At 40.8% G+C, this 17,328-nt stretch overlaps 1 protein-coding gene across 4 annotated transcripts in view; it reads right to left on the reverse strand.

The window, feature by feature from the left end:
- LOC139272262 (zinc finger protein 236-like) overlaps positions 1–17,328 on the reverse strand; it is a 229,206-nt gene that overhangs the window by 128,584 nt on the left and 83,294 nt on the right. For all 4 annotated transcript variants that reach the window (XM_070888579.1, XM_070888578.1, XM_070888581.1 and 1 more), the window contains 5 exons: positions 16,792–16,964; positions 7,759–7,908; positions 5,861–6,037; positions 5,091–5,313; positions 1,981–2,253 (listed from right to left, as the gene is read on the reverse strand). In XM_070888579.1, the coding sequence (XP_070744680.1) occupies positions 1,981–2,253; positions 5,091–5,313; positions 5,861–6,037; positions 7,759–7,908; positions 16,792–16,964 (996 nt within the window). The remainder of the gene's footprint in view (positions 1–1,980; positions 2,254–5,090; positions 5,314–5,860; positions 6,038–7,758; positions 7,909–16,791; positions 16,965–17,328) is intronic.

Raw genomic sequence — 17,328 nt, forward strand, 5'->3', positions numbered from 1 at the left:
CAGGCCATTCGGTCCTTCGAGCCTGCATCACCATTCAATATGATCATGGCTGATCATCCAACTTCAGTACCTGCTTTCTCTCCATACCCTTTGATCCCTTTAGCCGTATGGGCCACATCTAACTGAATATATCTAACGAACTGGCCTCAACAACATTCTGTAGTAGAGAATTCCACAGGTTCACAATTCTGAGTGAAGAAGTTTCTCCTCAGTCTGGTGAACCTTCGCTGCACTCCCTCAATAGCAAGAATGTCCTTCCTCACATTAGGAGACCAAAACTGTACACAATATTCAAGGTGTGGCCTCACCAAGGCCCTGTACAACTGTAGTAAGACCTCACTGCTCCTATACTCAATTCCTCTCGCTATGAAGGCCAACATGTCATTTACCTTCTTCACCACCTGCTGTACCTGCATGCTAACTTTCAATGACTGATGTACCATGACACCCAGGTCTCGTTGCACCTCCACTTTTCCTAATCTGTCACCATTCAGATAATATTCTGCCTTCCTGTTTTTGCCACCAAAGTGGATAACCTCACATTTATCTACATTATACTGCATCTGCCATGCATTTGCCCACTCACCTAACCTGTCCAAGTCACCCTGAAGCGTCTTAGCATCCTTCTCACAGCTCACACTACCACTCAGCTTTGTGTCATCTTCAAATTTGGAGATATTACATTCAATTCCTTCGTCTAAATCATTAATGTATAATAAGGGGTGGGTGGGACTGGTTTGCCGCATGCTCTTTCCGCTGCCTGCGTTTGATTTCTGCACATTCTCGGCGACAAGACTCAAGGTGCTCAGCGCCCTCCCGGATGCGCTTCCTCCACTTAGGGCGGTTTTTAGCTAGGGTCTCCCAGGTGTCAGTGGGAATGTTGCACTTTATCAGGGAGGCTGTGAGGGTGTCCTTGTAACGTTTCCTCTGCCCACCTTTGGCTCGTTTGCCGTAAAGGAGTTCCGAGTAGAGCGCTTGCTTTGGGAGTCTCGTGTCTGGCATGCGAACTGCGTGGCCTGCCCAGTGGAGCTGAACAAGTGTGGCCAGTGCTTCGATGCTGATGATGTTGGCCTGTTCGAGGACACTAATGTCGGTGTGTCTGTCCTCCCAGGGGGTTTGTAGGGTCCTATATAAACTATATAGGCATAGGATAACTCTCCCTTGGACTTTCTTTCTTTCCCTGAGATAGGATGCCTAGTCTCTGCTCCACACTTGCTCATAATGGCCTAAGAGAGATCAGAGCTATTGGCCGTGGCTCAGTTGGGGCTGTATAAATCCAAATCTCATTTTTATGAAACATCAGTGTATGGGAAATGCCGGGCAGAAATTTGCATCAAAACTCTGAAACAACTGCATGGTAAATTGTCATAATTCCCGCTCCCCACAGACAACTTTGTACAGCAAGAGTGCATATCAGGAATTGAGTACACCATCATAATATGTGGCTGTGAGCATGGTGCTCTGTCCCAAGAGCACAAAGGATGAATATTTAACTCTGTATAACTTCCTTACAATAAAATATCTGTCCTCATTTTTAAAAAAGTTTTAAAAAGGTAATTTAAAATAAATAAGTGCAGCCTGGAACTTAACAAAATTAATAACAACACATTTTTTATTTCACAATAGAAATCGATTACATATGACAGGTTCTTACAGGTTATCCAGGAGTTTCTCATTGTAGGATTGTGTTCATTCCAGTAAACTGTTGAATATTGCATTAGTAGATTACTTTTGTCAACTATCTTGATATTCTGGAATTGATAACTCAATCATATCTATATATTGCATTATGGATAAAAATGCAATGAGCACTCTTTTGAATCAATACTAAAAGTTTGTTAAAGCAAAGTGTGGGTGATTTTTTCCATGTTCATTAACAGCACCTATTTTAATTTGACTTATTCAAAGCTCTCTTTCAGGACATCACCGGGTTATTCCAGAAAACATTTCAAATTGATGTAGAAATCGTTTAAAAGATACCTGTATGAAGCCGAAGATGAACCTTTAGACTCCCTTGAGTGGAAAACATCTTTGCACACATGGGGCATCTGAACTCCTTGATGCCAGTGTGCGTCTTCATGTGTGCAGTGAGGGTACTTTTCACAGCAAATGCCCGGAAACACTGAGTGCACTTGTATGGTTTCTCATGAGTGTGAATACGAATATGTCGTACTAGATCACTAGGCTTTTTAAATTCTTTTGTGCAATACGTACACATGTGCCATCTAATTCCATTCACTCGCCGGACAGACCCTGGGAATATAAAAGAATTAAAACGTCAGTTAATGAAAATTAATGTAGAAATATTCACAATGTCCTAATAAATACATAGATGGAGTTGATAAAAAAAATCTACGGATCCCCTAAGTTGCAAATATGTTCTTCCTCCTCCTTGCATCCTCACTGTTTTGAAATCAAGAACTATTGAACTATCTCCTATTCTTACTAGGACCTCAAAACTGTGGAATTAATTACATCCACCAGTCAACACCACTGAATCATTACTTTCTGATTGATGACCTGAAACGTTAACTCTATTTCTCTCTTCACAGATGCTACCTGACCTGCTGAGTATTTCCAGCATTTTATGTTTTTATTTCAGATTTCCAGCAGCCACAGTACTTTGCTTCTGTGATTCTTTGTCAAGGGCCTTTTGGAAGTCTAGTGTATGACATCATATGCATTCCCCCTGCCCTCATCAATTTGGGATGATAGTCCTCACTACATCTATGAGGCTGGTGAGGCAAAATCAGCCCATTCCAAAATCACATTGCCTGTCATTAATTAGATTGCTTTCATGTAGTTCTTAATTCAGTCCTAGATGAGAGTTATTTTATTATGCTGGGTATCTGTTTAATTTTTATGCAAGAATTAAATCCGTACCACTAGATGCAGGCTTATAATATTTACTATTACCCATCAAGTGGCATGAAGATAATCAGGGATTATGCGACTCACACGAGGATAGTATACATAAGAACATAAGAAATAGGAACAGGAGTAGGCCATTTGGCTCCTCGTGCCTGCTCCGCCATTTAATATCATGACTGATTTGATCCTGGCCTCAACTCCACTTCCCCGCCTGCTCCCCATAACCCTTGACTCTCATAAAAAATCTGTTTAGTTCCACCTTAAATACATTCAATGACCCAGCCTTCACAGCTCTCTGGGGTAGAGAATTCCACAGATTCATGACCCTCAGAGAAAAATTTTTGCCTCATTTCCATTTTAAATGGGCGACCCCTTATTCTGAAACTATACCCCCTAGTTCTAGATTCTCCCACGAGTGGAAATATCTTCTCTGCATCTACCCTGTCAAGCCCCCTCAGAATCTTATATGTTTCAATAAGATTACCTCTCATTCTTCTGAACTCCACTGAGTATAGGCCTAAACTGTTCAATCTTTCTTCATATGTCAACCCTTTCATCTCAGGAATCAACCTCGTGAACCTTCTCTGAACTGCCTCCAATACAAGTATATCCCTTCTTAAATAAGGAGACCAAAACTGTATGCAGTACTCCAGGTGTGGTCTTACCAATGTCCTGTACAGTTGTAGCAGGGCTTCCCTACTTTTATACTCCATCCCCCGTGCAATAAAGGCTAACATTCCATTTGCCTTTTTAATTACTTGCTGTACCTGCATGCTAATTTTTTGTGTTTTATGTACAAGGATCCCCAGATCTCTTTGTACTGCAGCATTTTGTAATCTCTACCCATTTAAATAATAATTAGCTTTTTTATTTTTCCTACCAAAGTGGATAACCTCAGATTTTCCCACATTATACTCCAACTGCCAAATTTTTGCCCACTCACTTAGCCTTTCTATATCCCTTGGCAGATAACTCCTTGTGAAGTTGGCACTGCACTCTAATCTTCATCAAAAAGTAAATGGGTGACATTTGGCTTAACATATGATTTGACCATTTGTTACATTAATCTTTGACATTTTATTCTAAAATTTATATTCGGTGTCTTACACAACCAAGTTTAAAAAAAAACATATGTGCATTATTCTCCATCAAATGCCAGATCATAGAATTATACACAGCACAGGAGGAGGCCATTCAGCCCCGTGTGACTGTGCCGGCTCTTTGATAGAGCTATCCAATTAGTTCAACTCTGCTACTCTTTCCCCTTAGCCCAGTCATTTATTTTCTCCCATCATGTATTTATCCAATTCCCTTTTGAAAGGTACTCCCTTTCCACCCTTTCAGGCAGTGCATTCCAGATCACAACAACACGCTGCGTAAAAATCTTCTTCCTCATGTTACTTCTGGTTCTTTGGCCAATCACCTTAAATCTGTGTCCCCTAGTTACCGACCCTTCTGCTACAGGAAACAGTTTCTCCTTATTTACACTAACAAAACCCTTTGGGCTGGATTTTCCAGTCTTCTGCGCTCCGTTTTTTGCCCTGGGATGGCAGCAATGGCGGCCGTGAGGTCTTCTCAGCGGGTGGTCAGCCTCCAGGACTCCGCAGCGATCCTCTGGTCCGGTTTTGCAGTGGCGCAGAGCAGTATTGCCCAGAAGAACTGCAACGCCCCTGGTTGCGACACCAGCGTGAGTTTGAACTCCTGCCTGATCCATCTGCCCGGAATTGCGCCTCTCAACAACCGCCTGCGATATCAGGGCGGTCCAACCATCCCGTCGGCGAAGAGGTGAGTAATGGACTCCTAAGGTAAGTGTGATTGTTTTTTCTTTTAATTTTTTTAGCGATTTGTGTTGTGGGGACGTGGGCAATGTTTTGGGAATGTTTGTGTGGGTTTTTTTTAGGTTCCCCTCCCACCCTCAGGCGTCTCTCGGAGCACTCCTGGGCCGTCTCTATAGCTCGGGAGTTTCCCATCCTAGCGCCAAGAGATGTGTACAACGCCTCCCATAGCGCTGCGCCCCCTGACGCAGAGCCCAGATGCGCAAACTTACCTACTGAGGTGCAAACTATTCCCGACCGCTAACTTTCCTGCCCCGCCTCCATTATCAAATCCACAAAATCATAAAAGACCCAAATCCAGCCCTTCATGTCGAATATTATTCATATTAAACTTATGTAACTGATAAAAGGATAGCTCTCTCAGACCTGATGTTTCTAACTTACCAGGATACAACATCATTTTTTTCACCACATCCGCATTCTCCTTGCCGGACAGTTTTTCCATGCGCTGCTGGTGCGACTGCGGAGCGGAAGACTGAGTCTGTTGAAGTGGTGTAGTCTGTGCATCCTGGGACTGACTTCGAGATAACGAAGCCCTCAGCTGACCAGACTCTGATTGATGAGCTTGAATGGGAATGGTTGTTAGCCCACTGTTTTCTAAGGCTTGCTGTAATTAAATGGAAAAAGTCATTTCAAATAAACATACATTAAATATAATATCTAGTAAAAATTAGAACTATCACATAAAATTACACAGAAGAACAGTTGGTTAATGAGGTCAGGTTCAAAACATGTGTTGGGTGTAACTTTCACAGTAATGCAACCAAAACAACACATTTCATAGTAGTTCATAAAAGAATTACAAGTGGAGTTTGATATCAACAGTTGCATCAAAGAGAGTGCAAAACTAAAAAGATAAAAAGGTCTATCTACACATTTTGTCATAAGAACACTCAATAAGGTTGTATGTGCATGTTTTTACTCGACAGCTGTTCTGCTATCGACCCCAAAACAAAAAAATTCAGAGAACCATCATTCAATTTTGTGTCCTCACTTCATTTGTTTTTTAATTCAAATCTCCAGGATTGTTTAAAGAAAACCAAGATGGTGCCTCATTCATTTTTACCTGCTTGTCTGTGGTTCAAAGATGCGGAAGCTGGTTTGGCATTGTAATATTATTTCTATAGCTCGTGAAGTGCAGGTGGAGAACTCACTTGCAAGATGTCTTGATTGATACTGCCCTCTATGGTGATTTGCTGCACTGGCTGCTGAGACTGCGTCCCCTCTCCAGTCACCTGCTCCGACAGCTCCAAGAGCTGCTGTATAACATCGGTCACTGCTTGTGCTCCTTGGTGACCTCCTGTGGAGGTTACTGGCGATGATCCAACTGCCTGTTGTCATGACAAAAATGAATATATGAACGAAGCCAGGCTGCGATTTACACCAGACTACAGTCATTCATCGTTTTAAGAAACCACATTATTATTGGTGAATCAAAACAAAAACATTACAGCATTGCGGTTTTTGACTCACATAAAATAGTGCAAAAATACTTTACAATTGGAGTCTTCAAATATTAGCCTGCAAGAGCTCACCACGTTCATATGAGATTCCTTTGTCCACTATATTAATAAAAGTGTTAATCTGTTTATTTTAAATGATTAACTCCCATTTAAAATAGCAGAGGAATTTCATTTGTGTTATGCTAATATTCAAAGATTCCAATTTTAAAGCAAAAGCCTGTTTTATACTGAACTTCTAACTCTAATGTTCCGCGGTGTGAATTTGCAGAAATATTACTTTTGAAAATGTTACGTGAAAGTCTGTGCTTATTATGAAAACCATCAGGGAAATGAGTAAGATGGTTACTGCTTGTAGTGAAAGTCTTCAGCTCTCTTAACCGTCTCTGATAAGATAACATTCTTCTGCCGAAAGAGCTATTAAGAATGCGATCAGACTCTGTTACAATCAATGCATCCGCAAATGTTATGCAATAAAAAAGCAGTGTGTAAAGGCAACACTGGAGAATGAACAAGAGTCGTGGACTTTGATCCTAGAATACCAAGTAATAAAACAGAATGTGACATATTCAGTCACTGTAAATCAGTGACTCTGACAATACATTCTGTTATACATTCTTATTTTTAATATTCCCTCCAACGCACCGTGAAAAATCTGCGAGCATATTATATTATTACACCCAGTCTCAATGCATTAGAGTTACAGATAACCGTTCTGCCCGTCCTGACATTTTGCAGTATTCCGCAGTCTACATGCATACACAAGTGCTGGATGAATGTTCAAAAAGATAAACTAAGAGCCCTGATATAATCACCTTTTAATAATACTGAAGTCAAGGACATTTGTCAAATCGTGGCAAATTCTTACTGTGCAAAAGAGACTCATTTATAACGTAGTAATAATCTAGACAAATGAGTAGACAGTAATATAGGTTAACAGAGAATGACTGGGCAATTATTCTATACAATGGATTACATATGTCAGAGACTTATGTACATATATAGATAAAGGGAATGTGGCAGATACTGCCGATTTTTCGGAGGGCATTTGATAAGGTTCCACATATGAAATTAAAGCACACGGTGTTAAAGGGAATGTAGTTTAATGGATAGAGATGGCGAGGAGACAGAAGGCAGAGAGCAAATGTAAATAGATTTGGGGGGGGGGGGGGGGGGAGGATTGTGGGTAGTGGTGTGCCCAGGGATCTGAGCAAAGTTTTCCTTTGTTTTCCATTTTTATAAATGATTTGGACATAGGCACAAAATAAATGATATTGAAGTTTGTTCATCTTACCAAATTGGGAGCGTGACAAACTGAAGACTGGAGGAGGTCATACAACAGAATGGACAGATAGGTGGCAGATACAGTCCTATGCAGAGAAATAGGTAGTACATTTTGAGAGATGCACTATTATATATGACAAACCACACTGACTTGCCGTAATGGTTTGAACACAACATATTGTAGTGCATGGTTTTGGCAGTTTAGATATTTTTCCAAATGGAACATTCCATGTTGGCATAACTTTGGACAAATATCTTTCTTAACCAGAGGCCAACAATAATTCTGGAGTCACACAAGTATAATTTACCGGTACACTGTGTGCAGTGTCAGTGATTACTCGCGAGGATTCTGATCCATCTGAGTGCATCCTGCTGATGTGTGCATTAAGGCTGCCTAGTTTTCTGAAGACACAACTACATTCTTCACACTGATATGCTGGCTGGTCACCATCCTTCACCTTTTTAAAAAAAAAGAAAGCAGAAATAAAGGAGCATAGCAATTTCAGCAAAAAGGAAACAATGACATTCAAATTAAACAATAGAACTATAGTAATTTAGTCACAATGCTGGTGCCGTTAATACGAGATTTTAAACTCTAATAATATTTTATCGTGCTTCTGGTCATTATGACCTTCATTACAAAAAGGAACAAAAAATGGAAACATCGCTTAAAGATGCTGCACGGAAGCATTCTGCCCATCAAAGGCAGCATGAAATGCTACTAAAAAATCTTCAAATATTTATTTGGTAATACCGTTTGAAACATATCATGCTGCTTCCTGCAAAACTAAAGAGGTAAAATGGGCCTGAATTTGCTGTCGGTGGTGAAGCTAAGGAGTATGCCGCTGACATTGCAAGTAAATCCGCACTTAGCCTGTGCGACCCCCCGCTGCAAGAACTTCCTTTGAAGCGCAGCGTGTTCCCCCACAGAGCGCACCGTTGTGCATATGTGAACCTGCGATCACATGGGGCGATGGTTCTTTTACTTCCTAATTCTTAGCCTATAAGTTATTCATTCGGATCTCGCCAGATTTAATGGTCACATTCGCAGTAAATCACTAATTTCTTACTGCTTCCTACTTCATTGAAACTTGCATCCAAGTTCCATTTTTTTGCCAATCTAATACTCCTGAAGTAAAATTCTAGGCAAACTCAATGGGAATACCGGGACCTTTCTTTGTCTCTCCTTTATATAGATTATATAGATTTGAGATTCTCCGAAAAAAGTTCTATCGTTAATCTCAAATTTTATCTAAAATATCCTGTTTCAAACTATCTGACATTTTTCTCTCTTTCCTCTGCAACCGACATTAACTGTTTAAAAATAATTTTCACATCAAAAAGAAAACTCTTCAAATGCTTTTTTTAAAAACAAGTTAATGACTGACAAGATCATTCTGTAATGTGGTTATGTTACTATAGATAGCAAAACAGTCACTGTCCTCGGTGGAGTATATGCTACAAAATATCTAGATCAATTTCCTCAGTAATTACAACACTAAACATACCATCTGGTGATATATATTCGGGACATCTAAAAATAAAAATGCTTCCATTCTCATGATTTGAATTAAAAGAAAAATGGGAATAATTGCTCAAATTTGCATTTTGCTGATTGTAAACCATTTGCAGGGTACTATGTACAATGTACAATCCATGGTACCTAATGGGCTGTAATTTGCAGCCCCTATGGGCATGCACGAGGTGCGCAAGCGCCCGTAGGAGCAGTGCATGATCCGTGTTTAGGCATGTGCTACGCATGTGCTAAAACCCGGACCTTGCGATCTGTTAAGGCATAAGACCTGCTTTTACCAGCGTAAGAGTTTTAAAAAACATAAAAATAATTTGTTTTCATTCAGTTAAACATTAAAACACATGTAAAATAAGGTATGGTTATTTTTAGCCCCTTTAAAACTTTAAAATTGATTTTTCAAAAAATAAAATTTGTTTTAAATGATTAATTATGTTGTACCGAAAATTCCGGCCTTGCCGGGTCCGTACGAAGTACGCATGGACCCGGCGAAGCCAGTTTTCGGGGCAGATGTGCATGCGCCGAAATACGGCTTTTCAGATCTGTCAAGATTTCTAAAGACAGATCCTCCGCATCCCCGGGAAGACATCCGTGCAGGAGTGATTGTGCTATTTGCCCAAGTCATGCCCAGCGAATGTCCTTCAAACTTTTACGCCTGGTAAAAGCAGACGTATAGCTTACTTTTACCAGCGTAATACTTTAAAAACATATAAAAATTCAATTTAAACACTCATTTTTATATTAAAAATCCTGTCCATTAAGGTAAGTTTATTGTTAACCCTATCAAAACACATTAAAAAAAATTCCCCAAATTATATTTTTTTCTAGAATATTTAATTGCATTTAATTTCAATTAATTTTAAATATGTGAGATGTTTTATTTATTATGCTGTGTTGCGGTGTTTTGGGGGTTATTCTCATTGATAGTAATGGGAACTCGTACAAACGGAGTTCTCATTTTTATCAATGAGAATACTGCATAGTGATTGGTGGTCCAGGCCCACGTGACTCCAGCATGTATGTACGTATCTGAAAGACATCTTTCATCTGCGCAGCAAATCTAGGCCTCCGATGGATCCTACATTCCTCTGGGACCACCAGTTACTTTTATAGATTTTTTCGGGTCGGTGGCGCTCGTACAAAGGAAGCCTCCGACCGCAATTCCCCCCCTTCCCCCCCCATTGTATTTTAATTTATTTTAAATATCTTATTACTTATTTATTTATTTGTTATGTTAATTGCATTTTTGTGTGATCCCCATTCATAAGCATGAATGGGGATCTCCTTTTATTGGTTGAGCCGGCCCACATGATCCCAGAGGCGCTTGCGAACCGCATGTATCCCTGGGATATGTGGGCCTCTATGCAGGCCTACGCATCGAGGCCCAGGAGCGCAAATCTCCATGGATCCCGAGACAGAAGTTAAGTTCGTAAATTCTTTGATGGTTGTAGGCATCCACCCGCAGGAAGCCTCCGACCGCAAATTCAGGTCCATTAATTGTGTTGTGTTAGAACTTCATTCCCAATTTAAAAAAACTTTTCTTCTGAAACCCTTACGCTGTGCAACAGGCTTCCTGTGCCTGCTTGCACAAAACTTAAAAATTAAAATGTAATTACATTGGAGTAGGTGGGCAATTCTCCCAACTTTTCGCCAGCATGTTGATTTCTATCAGGAGGTGAATGATGCAACGAAGCCTCAGTGCATTCGTAACTTGATGGATCGCAAGTTCAAGATTTAGTGCATGCGGAAATCCTGAACTTGCAGTCAGTTTCAAAGGCAGTGTGTGGGCATCACTGACAGTTCGCCGTCATGCTGACCACAAATTCAAGGTCATTGCTTTCATTGCTAATCAAAAGGTGAGGGATATAAAACAGCATGGCAATTGTGAATCATGAAACTGAGCTCAGCTCTTCGGACTTCTCTCTTCACAATTAATCTCTCGCTCTGAAATATATACATGGATTTTTTTCCCCCCTAAAACCTTGTGCAGAATGCCACAATCCAAATACATTATCGAGCAGGTGACCAGTTAAAAATGAGCAGGTTACTTACCAAGCTCGGAAGTTGACCCTTTCCTTCCCAATTTTAAACTGCAGTGCTCTGCAGGCCTTTGAGGCACCTAAAGCAGCTTGGTGCCTCATAAATCCAGGTCCTACTACATCAATGGGATCCCAATTGCATTCTAACTGGAGCCTGAGCGGGAAGCAGCCATGTCTTTCCTGCCAGGCAGAAGTAGGTATGCACCTGTTCTGCAAGCAAATGTGGCCCTCTGAGTTAAAATGTAAAACTTTCCTTTTGTGGGGCCAGAAGGAGTGCTGCTCCGGGTCCGACAAAGGAAAGTCACAGTCTTCCCTGCCCTGGACTCGCCCTGCACCCCAGCCTTTCCTCTCCTGCGGGACCCTCCTCAAACACCTTCCCTGAAAGCCAAGGGGTGCCTGGTCTTTCCCTGCCAGCAGCCAATCTGCTCCCTCTTCCCAAACTTTAGAGACAGTTTTTAAACAAGGCTTGGGAGTTAAAATACCCCAAACCTAAAACTTAGGCTGATGGCTAAGTTTCACACCCTCCTACCCAAAACCCACTCGGGATTAAAATCAATGAGGTTATCGCTTAAAATTAATATCTGCTCAATCCTTTTCCTTATAAAGCTTATATTTCACTTTTAATGAATGGAAATAATAAGTGGGGTAAAATTATACTGAGTGATGTTAACATGTGAACATAAAGCATTCGAGTAGAAATTAGGGGTATTAAAAGAGACCAAAAATGGAGTTGCAGCTGAAGTATCAGAGATCAACTGTATTGGTTTTATTTTGTATACTTATTACTATTTAACCTAACCAAAGCTCAGTCTACAGTAATTTACATCATCACAATAGATTACAATGATTGGCCTGGCTTGGGGGGGGCTAGTTACTTGGGGGAGTAACGCTGGAATTAGAAAGCAAAAATAAAGAAAGTGAGTTTGAAGGAGAGAGGAAACAAGCAGGAAAAAAGGGTAAAAAAACAAATTTAAAGGCACTTTGACTAAATGCACGTAGCATTCGTAACAAAATAGATGAGTTGACGGCACAAATAGATACCAACGGGTATGATCTGATCGCCATTACAGAGACGTGGTTGCAAGGTGACAAGGACTGGGAATTAAATATTCAGGGGTATTTGACAATCTGAAAGGACAGACAGAAAGGAAAAGGAGGTGGGTAGCTCTATTGATAAAGGATGGAATCACTGCAATAGTGAGAAATGATATTGGCTCAAATGATCAGGATGTTGAAACAGTTTGGGTGGAGATAAGAAATAATAAGGGGGAAAAAAAATCACTGGTGGGCGTAGTCTATGGGCCCCCTAACAGTAGCAACTTTGTTGGTCGGAGTATAAACCAGGAAATAGTGGGGACTTGTAAAAAGAGAACAGCAATAATCATGGGTGATTTCAACCTCCATATTGATTGGACAAATCAAATTGGTCAGGGTAGCCTTGAGGAAGAGTTCATAGAGTGTATAAGGGACGGGTTCCTTAAGCAGTATGTAACAGAACCAACCAGGGGGCAAGCTCTCTTGGATCTGGTCCTGTGCAATGAGACAGGATTAATAAACAATTTCCTAGTAAAGGATCCCCTTGGAATGAGTGATCATTGCTTGGTTGAATTTCAAATTCAGATGCAGGGTGAGAAAGTTGGATCTCAAACCACCATACTAAGCTTAAATAAAGGAGACTATGAAGGTATGAGGGCAGAGTTGGCTAAAGTGGACTGGGAAAATAGATTAAAGTGTAGGACGGTTGATGAACAGTGGTGTACATTTAAGGAGATATTTCACAACTCTCAAGGAAAATATATTCCAGTGAGGAGGAAAGGGTGTAAGAGAAAAGATAGCCATCTGTGGCTAACTAAAGAAATAAAGGACGGTATCCAATTAAAAACAAGGGCATACAAAGTGGCCAAAACTAGTGGGAGGACAGAAGATTGGGAAGCTTTTAAAAGACAGCAAAGAATTACTAAAAAAATGATTAAGAAAGGGAAGATAGACTATGAAAGTAAACTAGCACAAAATATAAAAACAGATAGCAAGAGTTTCCACAGGTATATAAAAAGGAAAAGAGTGGCTAAAGTAAATGTTGGTCCTTTAGAGGACGAGACTGGGGAATTAGTAATGGGGAACATGGAGATGGTAGAAAGTAGAAACTCTAAACAAATATTTTACATCAGTCTTTACGGTAGAGAACACAAACAATATCCCAATAGTGGATAGTCTAGGGGCTATAGGGGGAAGGAACACAATTACAATCACTAAGCAGGTGGTACTCAGTAAGATAATGGGACTAAAGGCGGATAAATCCCCTGGACCTGATGACTTGCATCCTAGGATCTTAAGAGAAATAGCAGCAGGGATAGTGGATGCATTGGTTGTAATTTACCAAAATTCCCTGGATTCTGGGGAGGGGCAGCAGATTGGAAAACTCAAATGTAATGCCCCTATTTAAAAAAGGAGGCAGACAAAAAATCAGGAAACTATAGACCAGTTAGCCTAACATCTGTGGTTGGGAAAATGTTGGAGTCCATTATTAAAGAAGCAGCAGCAGGACATTTGGAAAAGCATAATTCAATCAGGCAAAGTCAGCATGGATTTATGAAGGGGAAATCATGTTTGACAAATTTGCTGGAATTCTTTGAGGATTTAATGAACAGGGTGGATGTAGGAGAACCAGTGGATGTGGTGTATTTGGACTTCCAGACGGCGTTAGAGGATTGGCTAACTAACAGAATACAGAGAGTCAGGATAAATGGTTCATTCTTGGGTTGGCAATCAGTAACTAGTGGGTGTCGCAGGGATCAGTGCTGGGACCCCAGCTATTTACAATCTATGTTAACAACTTGGAAGAAAGGACCGAGTGTAACATAGCCAAGTTTGCTGATGATACAAAGGTGGGAAGAAAAGCAATGTGTGAGGAGGTCACAAAAAATCTGTAAAAGAACATAGACAGACTAAGTGAGTGGGCAAAAATTTGGCAGATGGAGTATAATGTTGGAAAGTGTGAGGTCATGCACTTCGGCAGAAAAAACATCAAAGAGCAAGTTTTTATTTAAATGGAGAAAAATTGCAAAGTGCTGCAGTACAGCAGGGCCTGGGGGTACTTGTGCATGAAACACAAAAGGATAGTATGCAGATACAGCGAGTGGTCAGGAAGGCCAATGGAATCTTGGCCTTTATTGCAAAGGGGATGGAGTATAAAAGCAGGGAAGTCTTGCTACAGTTATACAGGGTATTGGTGAGGCCACACCTGGAATACTGCGTACAATTTTGGTTTCCATATTTACGAAAGGATATACTTGCTTTAGAGGCAGTTCAGAGAAGGTTCACTAGCTTGATTCCAGAGATGAGGGGGTTGACTTACGAGGAATAGAAAGGTGCTGTTTCTGAGCTCAGTTCATGATCATAGTAATACATGGCTCTTGGTGCAGGTTTCAATGAGGGCAGGGTAAGCACTAGTGCTGGGAGCCGAAAATTGCATACGGGTACAATTTCAAGGGAGGCAGACAATGAATGAAAAGTGTCAGAACAGGGGTGCAACATTTCTGAAAGACTTTGGAAAGGCACAGAAGGCACCTTAATACAGCAACATAGATTTAGTATTGATTTGGTACTACAGTAGGAGTTGGTTTTTGAAATTTTATTCCAGAGTTATAGAACATACATGCTTGATAATGAACTGACCTCAGAAACAACACATTTCCATTCAGGATTCATTGTTAATCATTTAAAAACAAATCAGGGACATAGCAGAAGGTTAATAAATGACTGGCTCTCAAACAAGAAAGAAACCAGTGAATAATTATCAAAATAGTCAAAGGATCATACTTTAGTGAAACACCAATATACTGTTTAGCAGTTTATATTGTATATCAGTTTAAAAAAAATGCAAAATAAAGTGAAATTCAGAGATTACAAAGTAGCAGTACTGTACTAACGTAGCCAAATTTAAACCACATCAATTCTGGATGAAGCCTAGATTATTTTCATTTGTCCATGGGATGTGGGCGTTGCCGACAAGGCCAGCATTTATTGCCCTAACTGCCCTTGAAAAGGTGGTGGTGAGCCGCCTTCTTGAACCGCTGTTCTTTGTGGCGGTTTGGTACAACTGAATGGTTTGCTGGGGCAGTTAAGAGGCAACCACATTGCTATGTGGTCTGGAGTCACATATAGGCCAGAGCGGGTAAGGATGGCAGATTTCCTTCCCTAAAGGACATTTAGGGTTTTTAACGACAATCTGGTAGTTTCATTGGGACCAAGTTTCCGCCTCCTGTAAAAACAGCGCACCTCACTTTCTAGAATAAAAAGGGCATCGAAAAGTTACTTTGTAAGTTTCTGAGCTCCTCAGGACGTCTTCAGCCTTGGCGTAGCGCAGCAAAAGGGGTGGGGTGGGGCAGAGCCAGGTCCCGGCGCTGAAAACAGTGCCGGGACCTCTGCACATGCGCGCTAGAGTGCACGCACATGTGCAGTAGCTTCTCACAGCCCGAATCTCTGTGACGCTGCGTGGGAGGGGCCCAAAGCACGCCGTCCCTATCCCTGGCTGAATGGGCTCCCCGGGCATTGAAAATGTACTGAGTTATTGGGACTCAGGCTTCCTAGAAACACTCACACCCAGCATTTTAACACTCTATCTAGAAATATCAGCTCAGAATTTTCAATTTATGGAGAGCATATATTCAAGAACTTGTGCTAGTGTTTAATTGTTGCTGGGATGATCCAATTAACTGGGAGCCCAGAAAGCAACGTCTGCCTGAGATTTCTGGGAGGGCAACCGCTGGTTTCATTGACAGACCGACTGACAAATCAAGTTGGAGGGAAAGCCCACTCACTTTCTGTGGTCGGGAGTTACACAAGCCCATGTTCGGAGTCAGTCTGTGCTCCGCTCAGAAGATGGGCGCTCAGGCCACGGATGACTCTGAGCTGGACTCGGGATCCACGACTTTGAACATTCTCTGACAACTACAGATTTCGGCAAAGGAGATAACACTTCAAGACCGCATCCATGGGGAGCGTGCCTAGACTGGGGGAGAAACGCCCTGCTTTTATTCTGGACTGGTTGGAATTCTAAAAGTGGAATCTTGCAATCTGGAAGCACCAAATTAATAAACACCTAAATTAATAAGCGTCTATTCCGGTGTGTGCTCCGGTCAGCAAGGTAGGACTTCCAATTTTTATTACTTGATTTAATGTTCATTTATTGTTATTTAAAAATTATGATGGTTTCTATGCATCTTTATGGTTAAAAGTGAAGTGTTCAATGCTTTGTAAAATCCCCTAACTTCCATCTAACTTCCCTTCCCCGCCATCTCTCGCTGCCTGCGCCTAATTTATAAAGTGTAGGCAAGGTTTTTCTGAGCGTACAAAAATCTACACTTACTCCATTCCAATTTGGAGTAAGTTTTCGCTGCCTAAACTTGCAAAACAGGCTTAAGTGGCTGGTAACGCCCCCTTTTGAAAAAAAAACTGTTCTAAAATGAAACTATTCTAACTGACTAGAACTGGAGTAAACTAAATGCCGAGAATTGCAATTTCTAAGATGCTCCATACTAAACTAGTTGCTCCAAAAAAAAGGAGCAACTCGAGCCCATTGTCACCATTACTGATACTAGCATTTTATTCCAGATTTATTTAATTAACTGAATTTAAATTCCCCAGTTGCCATTTGAACTCATGTCTCCAAATCATTAGTCCAGGCCTCTGGATTACTAGTCCAATAACATAACCACTATGCTATTGTTCCCAGTTGAAATATTTATTACCCATTATGGGAATACCAATACCTCAGTATGAACCCTCTGTATGTGCGCTCGTAGATTACCCCTCTGTGAAAAGGACGCTGGACAGAAAACACAAAAATGGGGTTTTTCGCCTGTATGCTTGATCATGTGGATTTGCAGTGCTCCTTTCTGGTTGAAAGCTTTTCCACAATCACCACATTTAAAAGGCCGTTCACCTAAATTACAGAATAAAAATAAAAGTTGGTAAGTGCAGAAAAGTTTGTAGAACAAAAATCAAAAGTACAGCCATTGTACAATGTGTTGGCAATAATACTAGACATACCATGTATTGGGTAATGCTATGGCAATAACACTAGTTATATCATGTGTTGGGTTAACATTATAATAACACTAGATGTACCAGGTGTAGAGTTAACCGAATGGTGATAACACTAGTCATATTGGGCTCATTTTTCCCCAGTTATCTGTGCCGTTTTTTTGTCGCATGTTATTTTTTTGAGTCTAAATTAAAATATCCAAGTTTCCCCAAAGATTGTGCACCAGCGTAACTCAGTTACGATTTTTTTAGTTAGTTTTTTG

The sequence above is a fragment of the Pristiophorus japonicus genome, chromosome 1, assembly GCF_044704955.1.
Source record: "Pristiophorus japonicus isolate sPriJap1 chromosome 1, sPriJap1.hap1, whole genome shotgun sequence".
NCBI lineage: Eukaryota > Metazoa > Chordata > Chondrichthyes > Pristiophoridae > Pristiophorus > Pristiophorus japonicus.